The 17240-nt window shown below is 43.4% G+C and overlaps 1 protein-coding gene across 1 annotated transcript in view; it reads left to right on the top strand.

The window, feature by feature from the left end:
* WDR27 (WD repeat domain 27) overlaps positions 1–17240 on the top strand; it is a 247483-nt gene that overhangs the window by 11610 nt on the left and 218633 nt on the right. Inside the window, exons 4-8 of the mRNA XM_023198152.2 lie at positions 10017–10158; positions 11753–11877; positions 14300–14413; positions 15375–15426; positions 17003–17073. Of these exons, the coding sequence (XP_023053920.2) occupies positions 10017–10158; positions 11753–11877; positions 14300–14413; positions 15375–15426; positions 17003–17073 (504 nt within the window). The remainder of the gene's footprint in view (positions 1–10016; positions 10159–11752; positions 11878–14299; positions 14414–15374; positions 15427–17002; positions 17074–17240) is intronic.

Below are 17240 nucleotides of genomic sequence, written 5' to 3'. Positions count from 1 at the left end.
CCTGCTTGCTTTTGGTTTCCATTTGCATGAAATATTTTTTTCCATCCCTTCACTTTAATACTGTGTATGTCTTTATTGGTGAGATGAGTTTCTTGTAGTGCACATATAGTTGGGTCATGTTTTTCTTTTTATTCAGCCAGTCTATATCTTTTTAGTGGGGAATGTTATTTATTTACATTCTGGGTTATTGATAGGTAAGGACTAATTCCTGTCCTTTTATTGATTGTTTTCTAGTTGTATATCTTTTGTTCCTTACTTCTTACTGTTTATTTTTTCACTTGGGTGGTTTTCTATAGATTTGATTCCTTTGTTTTTCTCCTTTGTGTATTGGTTCTACCAGGGAGTTTTATAGTTTTCCAGGTTTTCATGATGGTGGATATCATCATACTACTTCCAGATTTTATAAGACTCCCATGAGCATTTCTTGTAAGATCAGTGTAGTGGTGATGAATTCTTTGAGTTTTGTTTGTCTCTGAAGATTTAATTTGTCCTTCGTTTCTGAAAAATAACTTTGCTGGGTATAATATTCTTGGCTGGAAGTTTATCTGTTTTCAGTACTTTGAATGTAGCATCCAATTCTCTCCTGAAATATAAGGTTTCTGCTGAAAAATACGCTGTTAGTAAAATAGAGATTCCCTTATATGTAACTTGATGCTTTATTCTTGCTGCTTTAATTTTTTCTTTCTTTTTTTTTTTTTTTTTTGAGATGGAGTCTTGCTCTGCTGCCCAGGCTGGAGTGCAGTGGCCGGATCTCAGCTCACTGCAAGCTCCGCCTCCCGGGTTCACGCCATTCTCCTGCCTCAGCCTCCCCAGTAGCTGCGACTACAGGCGCCTGCCTCGTCGCCCGGCTAGTTTTTTGTATTTTTTAGTAGAGACGGGGTTTCACCGTATTAGCCAGGATGGTCTTGATCTCCTGACCTCGTGATCCGCCCATCTCGGCCTCCCAAAGTGCTGGGATTACAGGCTTGAGACACTGCGCCCGGCTTAATTTTTTCTTTGTCTATGGATTTTGACAGTTTGACTATAATGTACCTCTAAGAGGACCTATTTGGATTGAAACTATTTGGTTATTCCACCTTCCTGGACCTGGATTTCTATCTCTTTCCCAAGATTTGAGGCATTCTCTGCTATGACTTATTAAATAGTTTTCCTCACCTTCTCCTTTATCTTATTCTGCTAGAATGCCCATGTTATTAATATTTATTTGCTTAATGATATTTCATAACTCACATAGGCTTTATTCTTTTTTATTCTTTATTCATTTTTTGTCTGCCAATATTATTTCAAAAGTCCTGTCTTCAAGTTCAGAAATTCTTTCTTCAGCTTGATCAAGCCTAGTTGCTTAATCTAGTTGTTAAACCTCTCAATTATGTTTTTAAATTTTATTCATTGAATTCTTTAACTCTAGGATTTATCTTTGGTCCTTTGAGCTGCTCAGCTCACCTGGTGGTATGTCCCCAAAGGCAACCCGTGGGTCTTTTTCTTGAGTCTGAGACATGGGCATGTAGCTGCTTGTTGGGCCTGGGAGCATGGTCAGCCTGCAAGACTGTTTCTCAGGCCTTTTTGGAGACTTGGGGACATTGGGCAGCCTAGAAGTATTTCTTCTTGTGGCAGGGGTGCCATAGGGGTGTTTCCCAGGTCCTGAGCACAGGTGTTTAGCAACTCTGCTGGCCCAGGGGTGAATCAGCTGTTAGGAGGCTCAGGAACCTCTCCTGCTTTGGGGAGGGTGTGTAATGGTTTGGCTAAATCAAGGGCAGGTTTGTCCTGGGCAGGACTGCTGGGCTGTTTCTCTGGCTGGAAGTACAGTGGCGAGGGTGGTTTCTCTGTTGTGCAGGGCCAGACTCACAGCCGATCCTGGTCCCAGGCTCCATGCAACTGGGGTTGTGCCATTCAGCCTCTCATGTAGGCTTGGTATACTAAAGATGGAGCCCCAGGGCTGGAGCATGGCAGTGACTTCTGGCCCCCAGAGCAGGGCATGCTCCAGAGGCAGCTCTGATCTCAAGATGACGCTGTGCTACAGCAGCTTTGGCTCACAGGGTGGGTGGGGAGTGAGGAGTGCACACTTCATGCTCCTAATCTGGGGTAATGCAGCAGCCTGAGTTTCCAGCAGCTCCCAAACTGGGCTCAGGGCTTGCAGGGACTGTAGGATTCTCCTGTTGTAAAGACTTCAGGTGTTTGTGGTGGTGATATGGGTGATTAGGGATCTTTTACTTACCTTTTTCTTGCAAGGGGAAGTCCCTTCTGACTCTGGGCAGATTTGACCCAGGCAGGGGAGGTGGGGCTACAGAGGCCAGGTACCTCCATGCTGCTCTCCTGGACTTCCAGTCACACAGGTGCATCTTCAGTTCCTCTGTTGTGTTGCAGTGCTCTTCCTTCCACACTGTAGTCAGATCTTAGCTGTTTATTTATTGCCTTGTTTTTTTTTTTTTTTTTCTTTTGGAGGGGGACAAGTGCCAGGTGTCTCTAGTCAGCTATCTTGCTGATATCACTCAGTCTAGTTGTCAGTTTCTCCAGGTACAGTATGCTTGATTGGCATTTTTTCTTTCTTTCCCTGAATATATCACAACCTCCCCTCACTTCTATCCTATAAGGTTTTTGCTGAACAGTCTGCTGCTAGGTATATTGGGTCTCCCTTGTGTGTTATTTACTTATTTTATCTCACTGCTTTCAAGATCCTGTCTTTGTCTTTGACCTTTGAAAGTTCGATTATAGTATGTCTTTGGGTATTTTTATTTGGGTTGAATCTTATTGGTAACTTTTGACCCTCCAGTATGTATTTATGTCTCCAGGTTTGGAAAGTTTTCTATTATTTCTTTGAATAACCTTCTACCACTTTGTCTTCCTCAGTTCCTTCTTGAACTCTACTAACCTGAATATTTGCTCTTTTGTTGTCTCATAGCTCCCAGAAGCTCTTCATTCCTTTTCCTTTTCTTTTTTCTCCCCTGACTGTGTATTTTCAAGTACTCTGTCTTTGAGCTCACTGATTCTTTCTTCTGTGTGCTGAATTCTGTGGTCGATGCTATCTATTGCATTTTTCATTTCACTAATTGTATTTTTTAGCTCCAAAGTGTTTGTTTTTTTTTAAATTAACAATCTCTGTTAAGTTTCTTAGGTGATTTAAGAGTTGATTCTCTATTTTTCTAAATTTTCTTGAGATTCTTTAGAACAGCTATTTTGAATGATTTGTCTAGGGATCACCTATATTCGTTATTTTAGGGTCAGTCTGTCGCACCTTATTTTGTCTGTTTGATGGGGTCGTATTTTCCTGAGCATTGCTGATGCTTGTGGACATGTGGTTACGTCTGTGTACTAAGGGATTAGGTATTTATTTAAGTCTTCGTAAGTTTGGCTTTGTTTGTGCCTGTCCTTCTTCAGAGGGCCTTCCAGGGATTCTACATAGACTGACTGTTGAGTTCCCTGAGCCCATGACCGCTACAGCCATCTCAGCATTAGAGGATGCTCCAAGCACAGGATTGCTGTGAGTCTTGCAAGAACTCTGAGATTGATACAGCTTTCTGGCCCAGATGGACCTGGGTAGGACTCAGCGTGGGTACTGGGGCTCTGTGGGAATGCTGACCAGGCATCTGAGTCCAGAATGCTGTCCTAGTGGCCCAGACAGATGTGTCACCCAGCAGGTCTCTGCACAGGTGAGGAATGGGAGTTGAGATTGGGAGTCCATGGATAGTTTTCTAACAGCAGTGAGAGGGGCCAGAACTGAGACTGGGTCCCCTCAAGATCTGCTGTGGGATGGAGGTTGGAGAGCTGATTTTGTTGGCTCAGAGGATCATGTGTCTACTGGGGGACCCTGCACCAATAAGATAGTTTCCTAACTACAGCAGGATGGGCTTGGAGCTGAGACTGGGCCCCTCTGGGATCTGCTGTGGGACAGAGGTTGGAGAGCCTGGTCACATTGATTCAGAGGGTTGCGTGTTCCTCAGAGGAGGAAGTCCCTGCAGAGATGAGACACTTCCCTAATTTCAACAGGAGGAGTTGGACCTGGAACTGGGCCCCCTTATGGTCTGCTGAGGGTGGGAGACTGGAGACGTCGGTCTAGTTGGCACAGAGGAGCATGCATCTCCCAGCAGGTCTCAGCACAGGTGGGATAGTTCCCTGATAGCAGCAGAAGAGCCCAGAGCTGAGACTGGGTACCCTTAGGATCGGTCATGGGAGGAAGTGTGGCAGGCCTGTCAGGGTGGCTGAGACTCCCAGGTTGCAAGATGCGGGCAAGTCTCCCTGTGAGTCTTTGTGTAAGCAGCTCTTACCTGGGACCTCAGATGAGGGAATTAGAGCCACGCCACAGGGCAGCCTTCAGGTTCATTGCCTAGACCAATGGCAACAGGCAGATGAGCCCTTCGGTCAGTTAGTAGAGTGTGTGATTCCTGCCAGACTCTTTGGCCGGTGGTTTTGTTTGCAGGCTCAAGGCCAGATGAAGTGGTAGCCAAGCCCCTTGGAGGACTGAGCCATTTCTGGGCTTGAAGCTAAGAGCATGCTTAGTGAATCAGCCACCTAGGTGTGGGTCTGAACTCTCGAAATGACCTTCTAAGATCTTGACTCCACTGGGGTTTCACAACTTCAGCCTGAATTCTGAGGCTCCTGTAGAGAGACTTTTGACCATGGATGGGTACAGAATTTTTCTTATTGTCGGAGGATATGAGTGGGTTAGCTTCGATTTCACCAGCTTGGTGATATCCGATATTTACTCATTTTTGTCCGGCTTTCTCCACTCAGGATAATTGAGATCCATGTTGTTGCATTCAGTAGTTCATTCTTCTTTATTATTGAGTAATATTCATTGTATGGATATACTATACTTTATGCATTCTCCTATTGGTCAGAATTTAGGTTATTTTTAGTTTTTGACTATTGCAAGTAACACCATTAGGAAAATTTTGTTTGTGTCTTTTGTTTTATAAATGTCAGGTCAAGGTGGCTATTAGTCTTCAAGTCTTCTATATTCTGATGATTTCACATCCAGTTGTTCAGTCAGTTATTGAAAGAGGCATATTGAAATCTGTGACTCTAATTGCAAACTTATCTGTTTGTCTTCCATTAGTTTTTACTTTGTGTATTTTGAAACTCTGTTATTAAGCACATTTGTGTTTAGTATTTTTTATGTCTTCTTGAAATGACTTCATTTATTATAAAGTGACATTGTTTTTTGATCCCTGGTAATATTTCTTGCTCAGAAATCTTCTTTGGCTACTTTCTGTTTTCATTAATGTTAGTATTGTGTATCTTTCATTTCCTCTCTCACAACCTTTATGTTTTTGTTGTCATGCATTTTACTTTTACATATGCTACAAACCTGGCAGTCCATTATTACTTTTGTTAAACATTCAGGGATCTTGTAAAGATATTTAAACAATAAGAAAAATATCTTCATTTTTCTTTTTTAATTTTTTTTTTTTTCCGAGATGGAGTCTCACTTTGTCACCCAGGCTGGAGTGCAGTGGCACAATCTCGGCTCACTGCAACCTCCGCCTCCCAGATTCAAGCGATTCTCCTGCCTCAGCCTCCCTAGTGGCTGGGACTACGGGCATGCACCACCATGCCTGGTAATTTTTTTTTGTTTTGTTTTGTTGTGTAGTTTTAGTAGATACAGGGTTTCACTATGTTTGCCAGGATGGTCTTGATCTCCTGACCTTGTTATCCGCCTGCCTCAGCCTCCCAAAGTACTTGGATTACAGGCGTGATCCACTGCGCTCGGCCTTTTCTTTTTTAATTTTAAGGCTCTTAAATTTAAGAAAGAAAAATATCTTACACATCTGCCCACATAATTATATTTTTGGTGCTCTTCATTCCTTTGTGTGTATGCATGTTTCCGTCTGGTAGCATTTTCCTTCTGCCTGAAGTATTTTATTTAACATATGTTTCAGTGCAAATATGCTGATAAATTATTTCAGCCTTTGTGTGTTTAAAAAAGTTTTTATTTTGCCTTATTTTTGAAAGGCATTTATATTGAGTAGAGAATTCTAGTTTGACAGATTTTTCTTCAGGTTTTTAATATGTTGCTCTTCTATCATTTCAGTGAGGATTCTATTATTATCTTTATCTTTGTTCCCATGTATACAGTGGGTTATTTTTGTCTGGCTGCCTTTAAAACTTTTTATGTTACCAATTTTGAACAATTTGTTCATCCTATGTTTTGGTGTATTTTTCTTCGTATTTCTTATTTTTGTATGTGTTAGGCCATTTTTGCATTGCTATAAAGAAATAACTGAGACTGGGTAATTTATAAAGAAAAGAGATTTAATTGGCTCATGGTTCTGAGGACTGTATAGGCGTGGCACCAACATCTGCTTTGCTTTTATTTAGGACCGCAGGAACCTAGCAGTCATGGCAGAAGGCGAAGGGGGAGCAGGCGCTTCACAGGGTGAAACAGGAACAAGTTGTCAGGAGGAGGCGCCATACGCTTTTAAATGACCGCATGTTCTCACTCATAGGTGGGAACTGAACAATGAGATCACTTGGACTCGGGAAGGGGAACATCACACACTGGGGCCTATCATGGGGGGGGAGGGGGGAGAGATTGCATTGGGGAGTTATACATGATATAAATGATGAATTGATGGGTGCTGACGAGTTGATGGGTGCAGCACACCAACATGGCACAAGTATACATATGTAACAAACCTGCACGTTATGCACATGTACCCTAGAACTTAAAGTATAATTTAAAAAAAAGTAAATAAATAAATAAATGACCAGATCTCGTGAGAACTCACTCACTGTGGTAAGGACAGCGTTAAGCCATGAGGGATGAGCTGGCATGACCCAAACACCTCCCACCAGGCCCCACCTCCAACACCGGAGATTACATCTCCACGTGGGATTTGTAGGGGACATGCAAACTATGTAATTCCACCCCTGGTCCCCTAAATCTCATGTCCTTCTCACATTGCAAAATACAATCATGTCTTTCCAACAGTCCCCCAAAGTCTTGTCGACGAAAAGAGTCAAACTCTGTAAAATATTTTAAGAGATTTATTTTGAGCCAAACATGAGTGACCATGGCCCCTGACACAGCCTGCTCTCTCTGAAGTCTGCTGAGAGCTTCCTCTGCACAGTAAAACATGGTCTCCACAATCCATTATCCTAACCTGAACATTCCTTTCTATCGATCTCAGATCTTTAGATAAACTCAACCAATTGTCAACTAGAAAATGTTTAAATTTACCTATAGCCTGGAAGCCCCAGCTTTTGAGTTGTCCCACCTTTCTGAAGGAAACCAATGTATTTCTTAAGTGTGTTTGATTGCTGTCTCATGCCTCCCTAAAATACATAAAACCAAGCTGTGCCCCAACCACGTTGGGCACATGGGCCTGAAGGCCGTGCCACGTGCCATGGTCACTCGTATTTGGCTCAAAATAAATTTCTTAAAATATTTTACAGAGTTTGATTCTTTTGTCAACACAACCATGGCACCAACAAATGCTTGGCTTCTGGTGAGGGCCTCGGGAACCTTACAATCATGGCGGAAGGCCAAGGGGAAACAGGCATGTCATATAGCAAAAACAGGAGCAAGGGGTGGGGGGAGGTACCACACACTTTTAAATGACCAGATCTTGTGAGTACTCACCATGATGAGGATGGCACCATGCTGTGAGGGATCTGTCCCCATGACCCATACACCTCCTTGTAGGCCCTACCCCCAGCACTGGGGATTACATCTCAACATGGGATTTGGAGGGGACATCCAAACCTTATCATTGGGGTTCTATGGGTTTATGGTTTTCATCAAATTTGGAAAATTTTCAGCCATTTCTTCAAACATTCCCCTCCTCCCAAACGTTGTGGACTCTGTTTACTTGTATGTCAGATCATGTGAAGTTTCCCACAGCTCACTGATACTCTTTCATGTTTATTAATGTATTTTTTTTCTCTCTTTCATTTGTATATATTTTCTATTGCTTTATCTTTAAATTTACCAGTCTTTTCCTCAGCAACATCGAATATGTGGTTAATCCTACTAAGTGTTTTTTAAAATGGTATCTAATTCTAGTTTTCATCTCCAGAAGTTAGGTTTGGGACTTTTAAATATCTTCTATGCCTCTACTTAACTTTTGAACATACAGAAAAAGTTCTAATAATGGTTTGAATGTTCTTGTCTAGTAATTCTAACATTTGGATCAGTTTTAGTTTGGTTTCAAGTCTATCTGGATGACTTGTAGGCATTGCATTTCTCTATTCCTTATTTTTCTTTGTTTTGACTGAATCGTCTTGTCTCCTTAAATCCCTGGTTATTTTTTAGATTGCTGGACTTTATATATGAATAAAAAAGTATAGCTGATATGATACTCTGGATTATCTTACATTTTTCCAGATCAGATTTATGTTAGCTTCTAGTCACTGGTCATGTTTAGGGCACTGGCAATCCTGGATTACCCTGAGCTAGTCAGGTATTAAGACAATTCATAGCTGGGTGTCAGTTCTGATGAGGGTTGTTTTATTGACAGTTCATCTTTACTCCTTGGATTTTGTCTTTTTTGGGGTTCCCATTCTAAGCCTAGGAGGTTTAGCAGCATGCCCATCCCTCTCACCTTAGTAGATTGTATTCTAGGCAGACATTTACTAAAATCCATTCGTATTTCTTTACAGGAAAAAACTGTAGAGTTCTCAACATTAAGGCAGTCAGCTGTATCTCAAAATTACTTTGTAAGGTGACAGAAATCTTTGCCCATCTCCCAATATGATAGTTCTGTTTGTATCCCTGAAGATGACTCATTTGATTATACCGTTTTTGTGCTCTTAGCCCCTTGAATCTCAGCTCCTCAACTGCCTTTAGTGGAATTGTCAGAAGATTCTCTCTATAGTAGGTATCTTTATGGGACAAGTGACCCCAGGTACTGGGGTCACTTACCTCATTTTTTTTCTTTCCTATAATCTTGTTATCATAATTCTTCATGACTTGGTTGCTTTCTGATGCCTTCAAAATGTGTGTCTCTGTGTGTGTGTATGTATATATGTGTGTGTGTATATATATGTGTATATATATATTTAATTTTGTCCAGTTTTTCTTGTAATTCTCATCAGTAGGGTTGGTACTGATTAGGTGACGTATCCTGCCTTTACTAGAAGTGGAATTCTCCAGTGATATCTCTTATATCAAACTGCCTGTTGTCTATTTAACATCACCTTATAAGCATCTCAACTTACTATGAACCAAATGGACCATGATCTACCCTCGTCCCATCCCATTTTCCCTTTGTTTTTTGTTCTTGAGTCATCGTTCACCCAGGATTTTAACCTCAAACCCCATCCCTTTGCTTTTGTTTTTCCCTCCATCCCTCCATATCCATTGGTCACGGAATCTTCAGTCATCATCTCTCCATCTCCATCGTCACTATCTTAGTCCAGGTCTCTACTGGATTTCCCTTGAGTGTTTTCATGCATTCCAGCCCAGTGTACCCCCAACACTCGTCTGCTCCATACTTTTAGCAATGTTTTGTTCCTGGAAAACAAAGCTAGTCACTGTATTATTCTGACTGTGCATTTTTTTGCTGGATTTTAATTTCCTAGAGTGCTATCAACACTCCCTGTGTAGTTGCCAAGGTCCCCACTCCTGGGCCTCACCTTTCTCCAGCCTCCTCTCATTCCTTTCCTTGTCTCAGCAGTTTCTTATCCATGCCTTGTTTTCCCTGGGACCTCATTGCTCCCCTCCTTTTGTCAACCCCTCATTCTTCTTATTCTTCAGTTTTCAGCTCAGCTGTTACCTTTTCTGGCATGTAGTAGAGACATATTCTGTGTTTGGTTAACTAACAAGTTATAAAGAAATGGAAGAACAAGGTAACCTGTATCTTTTTATTAGTGTGTGTGACAGTGAATAGCAGTGAAATGGTTGAGAGAATAATTTAGTAGTACATAGCAGAGATTTTAACAAATGAATTAACAATATGTAAAATGAATGTATTTGAAAAACTCAGTCTTTTAATTTCTTAGGTTTGAGGTTATGTTGTTATACTCTTATTTTTAAATATTGTCTATAATCTGTGTTTTATTTTTGTTAATTTTCTCAGCTTCTAATCTTACGAGGACACCATCAGCCAATTACTGCTATGGCTTTTGGAAATAAAGTGAACCCACTTCTAATCTGCTCAGCATCGCTGGATTATGTTATAATGTGGAACCTGGATGAATGCAGAGAGAAAGTACTTCAAGGTAAATGAAAATCAAAAACGTGTTTCTAAAAACCTACAAAGGGAATAACTCATCCTTCAGTATACTTGGTACCATCCAAGTGTGTTTCTCTTGGGCAGCACCGTTCCCTTGGGGGGATTTGGGATAATTTTGTATTCCCTTTACCTTGAAACCAGGCATGCAAGCAGGGAGCTTTATATGGGAAGGGCACCAGGCTTGTCAGACTCACTGACCTTTGCTGTGTGTTATGCTGATCTTACAGGCTCATTGGTTTTGATCTTATGTCCCTTTTTATTTTAAGAACTGTCAATTTTGTATCAACCTGAAAACGTGTAGGAAAGTTGAAGTATTCTTTTCTTGCACAGCAAGGTTTCTTGAGCACCTGTCATATTTCAGGCTGGGGACCAGTGGTGAATAGGAAGGGCTTGATCCCAAATCCTGTGGAAGTCACAGCTCAGAGTTTGAGAGAGACACCATGTAAGCCAGCGACTGAGTGGCTATGAATTGTGAGTGTGCAGCGGAGAAGGCAGATGAGGCCAGGGCAGCACGCACATGCATGGGGGTACTTTGAGATACGGGATCTCAGGGAGGGGCATGTGGGCTGAGGGTGAGAAGGGATGGGATAGGGGACTGTGCTTTTGGCAGATGGACCCAAATGTGCCAAGGCCCTGGGAAGCGTGAGAACCTGCCTCTGTGCTTGGAGCATGCTGATGTTAGGAGAGTCTCATCTGAGGAAGTTGAAAAGTTAGGTGGGGACCACATTAAGGAATTTGAGTTTTGCGGAATTACATAGAGAAGTTAGAGGATTACGTTAAAACATAAATGCAAAGAGACTATAAGCCTATGTATTCTATGTAGGGACATGAGCACGTATCTCTCTCTAGACTGGGTGGCTGTGTGACGTGAACATGTGTGTCTCTCTAGGCTCTGGGTGGCTGTGGGGCATGTGCACGTCTCTCTGTAGACTTGGTGGCTGTGGGGCATGAGCACATGTGTCTCTCCCAGGCTCTGGGTGGAGTATATCTGCATTTTGCTGGTGATAGGTCCGTGGTGCACACTAGGACCAGATGACCTTGCCCGCCATTTCTTCCTTCACCTTTGTGGATTTGCATGAGGGACTCTGCCATCAGGCTGCAGCTGCTGCACATGTTGTCCGGGTCTTGGGAACCTCCTGGCTGCTTGTGGGTGTCCTGCCATTGCTTAGTCCCTGGAGGCCTCGGTTGGATAGGCTTCTACTCCCTTCCTTCCAACGGATGTTAGCTGAACCTGGACATGAGGGTGGACATGGGGTTGGATGTGGGTGAGAAGCATCGAAACACGCAGTTTGATGTGTATGACTCTCACTGCGTGGGTACCGCAGCCTCCAGAGGAAGGCATCTTCCTGTTTTGATGTGGAGAGATTCTCTGCAGGGAAGTGCTGCATTCCCCAGATTTTCAGAAGACTTCTCTATATCCAGTATTTTTGATATTCTTAGAGAATCAAAATCACATCAAAGCTCATTGGCATTCTCTCAGTAATTTTAGAATAGAGGGTTACATTCTCCGTATTTTTCTCAGATTAATGTAATGCTGAATGCATTAGGTGAACTGGCACTAATGGTGAAACTCACTCTAGGGCTGGTCCCTCGAGGGACTGTCGTGGGCTCGCTTTTGGGAAAGGTGCTGTGTTTACAGTTGAGCCCGGATGATCATGTTGTTGCCGTATGTGCTGGAAACAAAGTATTCACACTGGATATTGAGGTAAGATTGAAATTCACACGTGAATTTCACGGAAGGGTTTGGCTGATGGGGCCTCCCAGGTTCTGGGACCTTGCCCAGCTGTCTTTTCTTTTTTTCTATACTCCTTTTTTTTAAAGAGCTATATCTTAAATTTAGTTTACTTTTATAAAATCATATCTTTATGTTGCAATTGGAAAACCACTGGTGTCAGATAGTAATATTTATATAAATATTAAAACTCCCTATGGAATATGGGTATCAGGCATGACTTTAGAGAAACATGTTCTACAAAACTTTTATTTCTCAGATATTTCCTGACTGTAGGCATCCTTCCTAGCATAGCGCTTTTGTTTATATCTTTTATCAAGATGTTCTTTTCATCAAGAATCAGACTTTTCGCAGCCATTTCATCACCAGGGTTAGTTTAAGGAAACGTGTCGCCTCTTCCTGGCTGTGTGATTTCAACCTCGGGTGTGACTGGAACAGTTAGCTGCCCCATTGCAATGTTGAAAGCAGTGTTAGAAATCAGGAAGTGGGAATCTAAGGGAACACGAAGGAAGACTCGGTTCCTCTGAATTGTTGCTCTGCCCAAGCCTGATTTTGGAGATGACCCCAGGCCTGGGGTCGTTTTTGTGGCTTTGATTTGCCAGGTCAACATGGCCAACAAAGCTGTTTGCCTGCGTCGCTTTTCCCGTGATAGCCACTTAATAAACATAGGTGAGGGAGGATATTAGGCATGGAATAGTAATCGGTTCTCATGGGCCTCATGTGTAATAGGCATTTTGGGAGAGAAGACATTGATGTCTTCAGACTATTTTTGGACTAATTATGAAATTAAGGCTCATAAATTTAAAAAGTTCACATCATGAGTTAAGCCACAGAGAGATGATGGGAAGTATCTAGGAGTTAGGTGAAGGGCTTTACACTCTTTCTAGTCTGTCTGTGAAAGCTTTCTGGATATGTTGGTGTTTCAGCTGTAAATATTTCATGTTTTGTTGTAAACATCCTGTGATAGATAGATTAACATTAGGCCACCCCACCATTTATAACAAAACTACCATTAACGTCCGAAGATTTAACATTGTTGTGTCAGGAAAAGGAAAACCAAAGTGGATTAGGAAGAAGCGTAAAACTGTTAGTGTTTGGAGGAAGATACTGGGTCCCAGATGGAGAGAACAGCCTGGGGTCAGGTCGGAGCCACACCCCTGAGTTGGGCACATAGCAGGTGAGTGAGCAGGTGCCTGCTACCGATGCGTGTGCAGCCCGTGGGATCCTCCCCAGGCTTCCTTAGCAGCAGGCGTGTCAATTGAAAGACACTTCACTCGGGGAGAATGACCTTCAGACGTGGGGAATGGCTGTCGCGTGAGTCCGTGAAGAGCTCACATTCTTTTAGCAGCACACTCAGCAAGTCAGCAGGTTATGCTATTTGATTTGAAAGACTTCAAATGAGTGCTGAGCACTTTCTGGTAAAAGGCACTTTTTAATCAACATAAAATGTCAAAAGGAAATAAATATTTTTCAGGCTATAATGTTATTCATACCATAGACAGTGGACTAGCTTTATTTTATAGAAATTGGAGAAAATGGAAATGTGTATTTCGTAACACTCGGTCTCATGACTCCCTGTTCCTACACAGGTTATAGTCTTGCCTTTTATTTTTAACAATCTGATGGTAACTGGCATAATATACTCAGTATTCTAAGTTGTATTTGTTGATGGCGATGTGTTGTATTACTAAAGAAGGTCTTCCAGAGTTAAATGTCTGTTTGTAAGTTAAGTCACCATATATACATGTTTATTTTTTCTGCACGTATTCTAAGGGATATGTGTCTTATTTAAATGGAGTGCTGTAAAATTCAAGAACAGTACCGCAGCACTTCTGCCTGGAATCCCCTGGGGATACTCTCAGGGCGATGACTGTGACCTTTAGGAACCCCCGAGGCTCTGACGACTCCATTCCTCTGTCATGCTGTTCAAGCCTGATTTCCATATAAACACAAAGCCCTGTGTGTCTCCAGCTTGTCACGCTGACTTCTGGGGTGCTCTTTTGGCTGTAGGAGGCTTTAGGGACTTCAGGAGGAAAGGATAACTCATGAGCGCCTACTGCTGCACCATCTTGTCTTGTTGTAGGAAGTCCCGGGTGGAGAACAGATGCTGAGGGATTGGGAACACAGAGCAGTACGTTCTGAGTTACAGGCAGGGAGCCTCAGGGCAGATGCATGGGGCAGCCGGTGGGGAGACAGTATTCCTGAGGAGACGCCAGCTTCCTAATTCACTCAGGGTCAGCTCTGGTTAGTGTCATCTTTTAACACTGCTGAGACTGTGCCTGTGGCCTGAGCCTTCCTCTTAGCTCAGCTATTTTTTGTGACATACGTAGAACATCCTGATGTTAATAACCACCACAGAGTTCCATCACTGACCTTCCTGCACACATTCTCTCAGACTCAGGCTGTCCGGGCCGAGCTGCAGGGCCACCTGGGCCCGGTGACTGCGGTGGAGTTCTGTCCCTGGCGAGCAGACACCCTCATCTCGGTGTCCGAGGACAGAGGCTTTAAGGTGAGGGATGGACGATGTCCGGCGTTCCCACATGGCACGCGCTGTGGAAAGACCTGTGGTGACGGGAGCTGTACGGTGGCTTCACAGCCACTGCCGCCTGAGCGATGTTGTTTCTACCCCACTTCCGCAAGGCGACCGCTGTCCTGATTTCCATGGAAACACCAAGCCCGGTGTTTTGGCAGGGTCGCCGACTGGGCTTGGATTCCTGACAGGATGGCTCTGTGGCCCCAGATTTCCCACAACTGCATCCCGGGCCTGGGAGAGCCCAAGCACAAACTCTTCTCCATGGCATTTCCCAGGCCCAGAGCAGGAGAGCCAGTTCCAGGGTGGAGGGCTCCGTCAGCACGAAATGAGGATCTGGAAGAAAATGAAATGCGAATTCAGTTTTTATCCGGCTGACACCAGTGTGCACCTGACAGTGTAGAACTGACCCGCGAGTGTACACCTGACAGGGTGTAGACCTGACCCACTAGTGTGCACCTGACAGGGTGTAGACCTGACCCGTGAGTGTGCACCTGACAGGGTGTAGACCTGACCCGCGAGTGTGCACCTGACAGGGTGTAGACCTGATCCACTAGTGTGCACCTGACAGGGTATAGACCTGACCCGCGAGTGTGCACCTGACAGGGTGTAGATGGTACAGTCTCCCGCTTGGTTCTCCTGTCTTGGCAGCGTTGACTAAGTACCTGGGAACTGTTTTTAACCTGGTTTCATGTTTGTTTCCAGTTCTTCAATCCACCAGGGGTTTATTTATGGAAGTGATGTTAATTGTTTCTTTTTGATTCTGACATCTTTTATTGTGTTTCTACATTTTTATTATTTTAATGCTCATTTTATTGTTTTCTGTTTTAGATAATCATTTATGTTGACTAATCTGATATTGGCTAGTACTGTTAGCTTAACCTGTTGCAAAAATGGCAACGTTGTTACCTCTTCTAAAGAATCCTCTGTTTGTCCAAAGGTCTGGGACCATTGTACAGGATCATTAATATACAGTTCATCTGTGTTATCAGGTAAATTTAAAACTCTCATGTTTCCTGTAAATAGGCTGTGTGTAACCACGGTTTCTAGAGCATGTTCCAGGGCATAAGATGGAGCCGTGACATTCAAGTGGATCTGAATGAGGCAATCTCAGACTTACAGCCCTTCACTCCCGTCCACACAGGGAGAAGATTCACTTAACAGCGAATGTCCTTGATGTTTTTCACTTAAAATTAAATGTATTCTTGGAGTCTGGGCCTTTTTGTTTTGGAGGAGTAAAGCACGTTTGCTGTCAGATAAAATGCCTGAGCACCCAGGGAAGGCGAGCCCTCTGCTCTCTGTAGAAACAAGTCCCAAAACAAGCGGTGTTGGTAGGGCCAGGACTGCCCTGCCCATCCAGCATGTGCGTGGGCGTGCACCACACCCTGGCCTAGTGGTCAGGTACTGAGCACGTGTGCAGCTCATTAATGCCAGGGTCCTCGCGTTCTTCCCTCACGTGGCTTTTTGTTGGTAAATGAAGCTGGCACATGGTCACACAGAAGCAGCATTGATGGTGCAGGTGTCCGTGGAGCACGGCACGAGGAGTGGCCTGTGACGCCCCCGCACCTCTCCCGTGCAGCCCCTGTGCTTGTCCTCCTGGCGCCTCAGGGCACTGGTTTCCTGCATTCGCTTTGCCCCTCTTTTGCATGTTCTGTCTTTCCGGAAGAAGAGAGTTAGGGAATTAAAAGGAGAGCGTTCTTTCGTGGGATAAGTTAAATGAAAATGCCCGTTAAAGAATATACATATACTTTGGTGACCTGGTAGGGTTATTGTTATATCTTCTCAAAGATTTAACATTCTTTCTGAGGTTAGTGTATCCACGTGTAGACTGTGGTGCTATAATGACTTGAAAACATTGCTTTCTTTCAGGGTGAAGCGCATTTCTTGGAAGTACGTTGGAATCTTTTTTTCTGAAATTAATTATACGGAATTACTATTTGGCTGCCAAGAACAGTGATACACTTGATCTTTGATTTCATTCATAGTTTGATTAGGGCGTGTAGCATTTTTCAATATTCATTTATCTAATTCTCCTAAAGTATTGACAGTTTAGAGTAAATTTTCAATGAAATGACATCTTAGGCAACAACTTTTTTCCCCAAGAAAACAAGGCATCCATTTGATTGCTGTTTTCATCACTAAGTCTGTAATTTTATTATTTCTGGCTGACTCAGGAATCCTGCCCCAAGTGCAATGTTGATTGAACAGCAGTGCTGCCCTCCCTCCAGGCTGTAAAGCAGCCAGAGCTGGGCCGTGGTTTAAGCCCACCAGGCCTTCTGTTGGGCAGGTGGGATGGGATTCCTTGGGACCCATCTGAGGCAGACTCCCGAAGCGTCCTTTTGGGGTGACGTCCCCAGCCTTCCCTGTGCTCATGGGGTTTTCAACATTTGTATTCACGTGCAATTTTTGCTTTTTGGTGAAGAAATTATTTTGAAATAGTTCAAACTTGACTAACAGAAATACTGTAACTAAATATTATGTGTAAAGAGATAAGTAAAACTGAACGTTCTCGGCTTACCTGGTACCAGGCACTTATAAAGCTAAATTTTCCAATGTTGCTTTCACCAGCATATCCTCTTCTCAGCTTGTTCATTAATGCAGAAAGCAGGCAGCTGGTCACTGGATGTGCTGACGGCCAGGTGAGACAGCCACAGAATGAAGTTCCAGTTCCCAGACGTTCCTGTGCGTGAGAGTGTACATGGGGGTCTCCGTCTTTCCTGTATGTGAGCGTGTACATGGGGGTCTCCGTCTTTCCTGTGCGTGAGCGTGTACACGGGGTCTCCGTCTTTCCTGTGCGTGAGCGTGT

Source organism: Piliocolobus tephrosceles, chromosome 5 (assembly GCF_002776525.5).
Source record: "Piliocolobus tephrosceles isolate RC106 chromosome 5, ASM277652v3, whole genome shotgun sequence".
Lineage (NCBI taxonomy): Eukaryota > Metazoa > Chordata > Mammalia > Primates > Cercopithecidae > Piliocolobus > Piliocolobus tephrosceles.
Note: the sequence above shows the minus strand (reverse complement) of the source record. Positions and strands in the feature narration are given on the sequence as shown.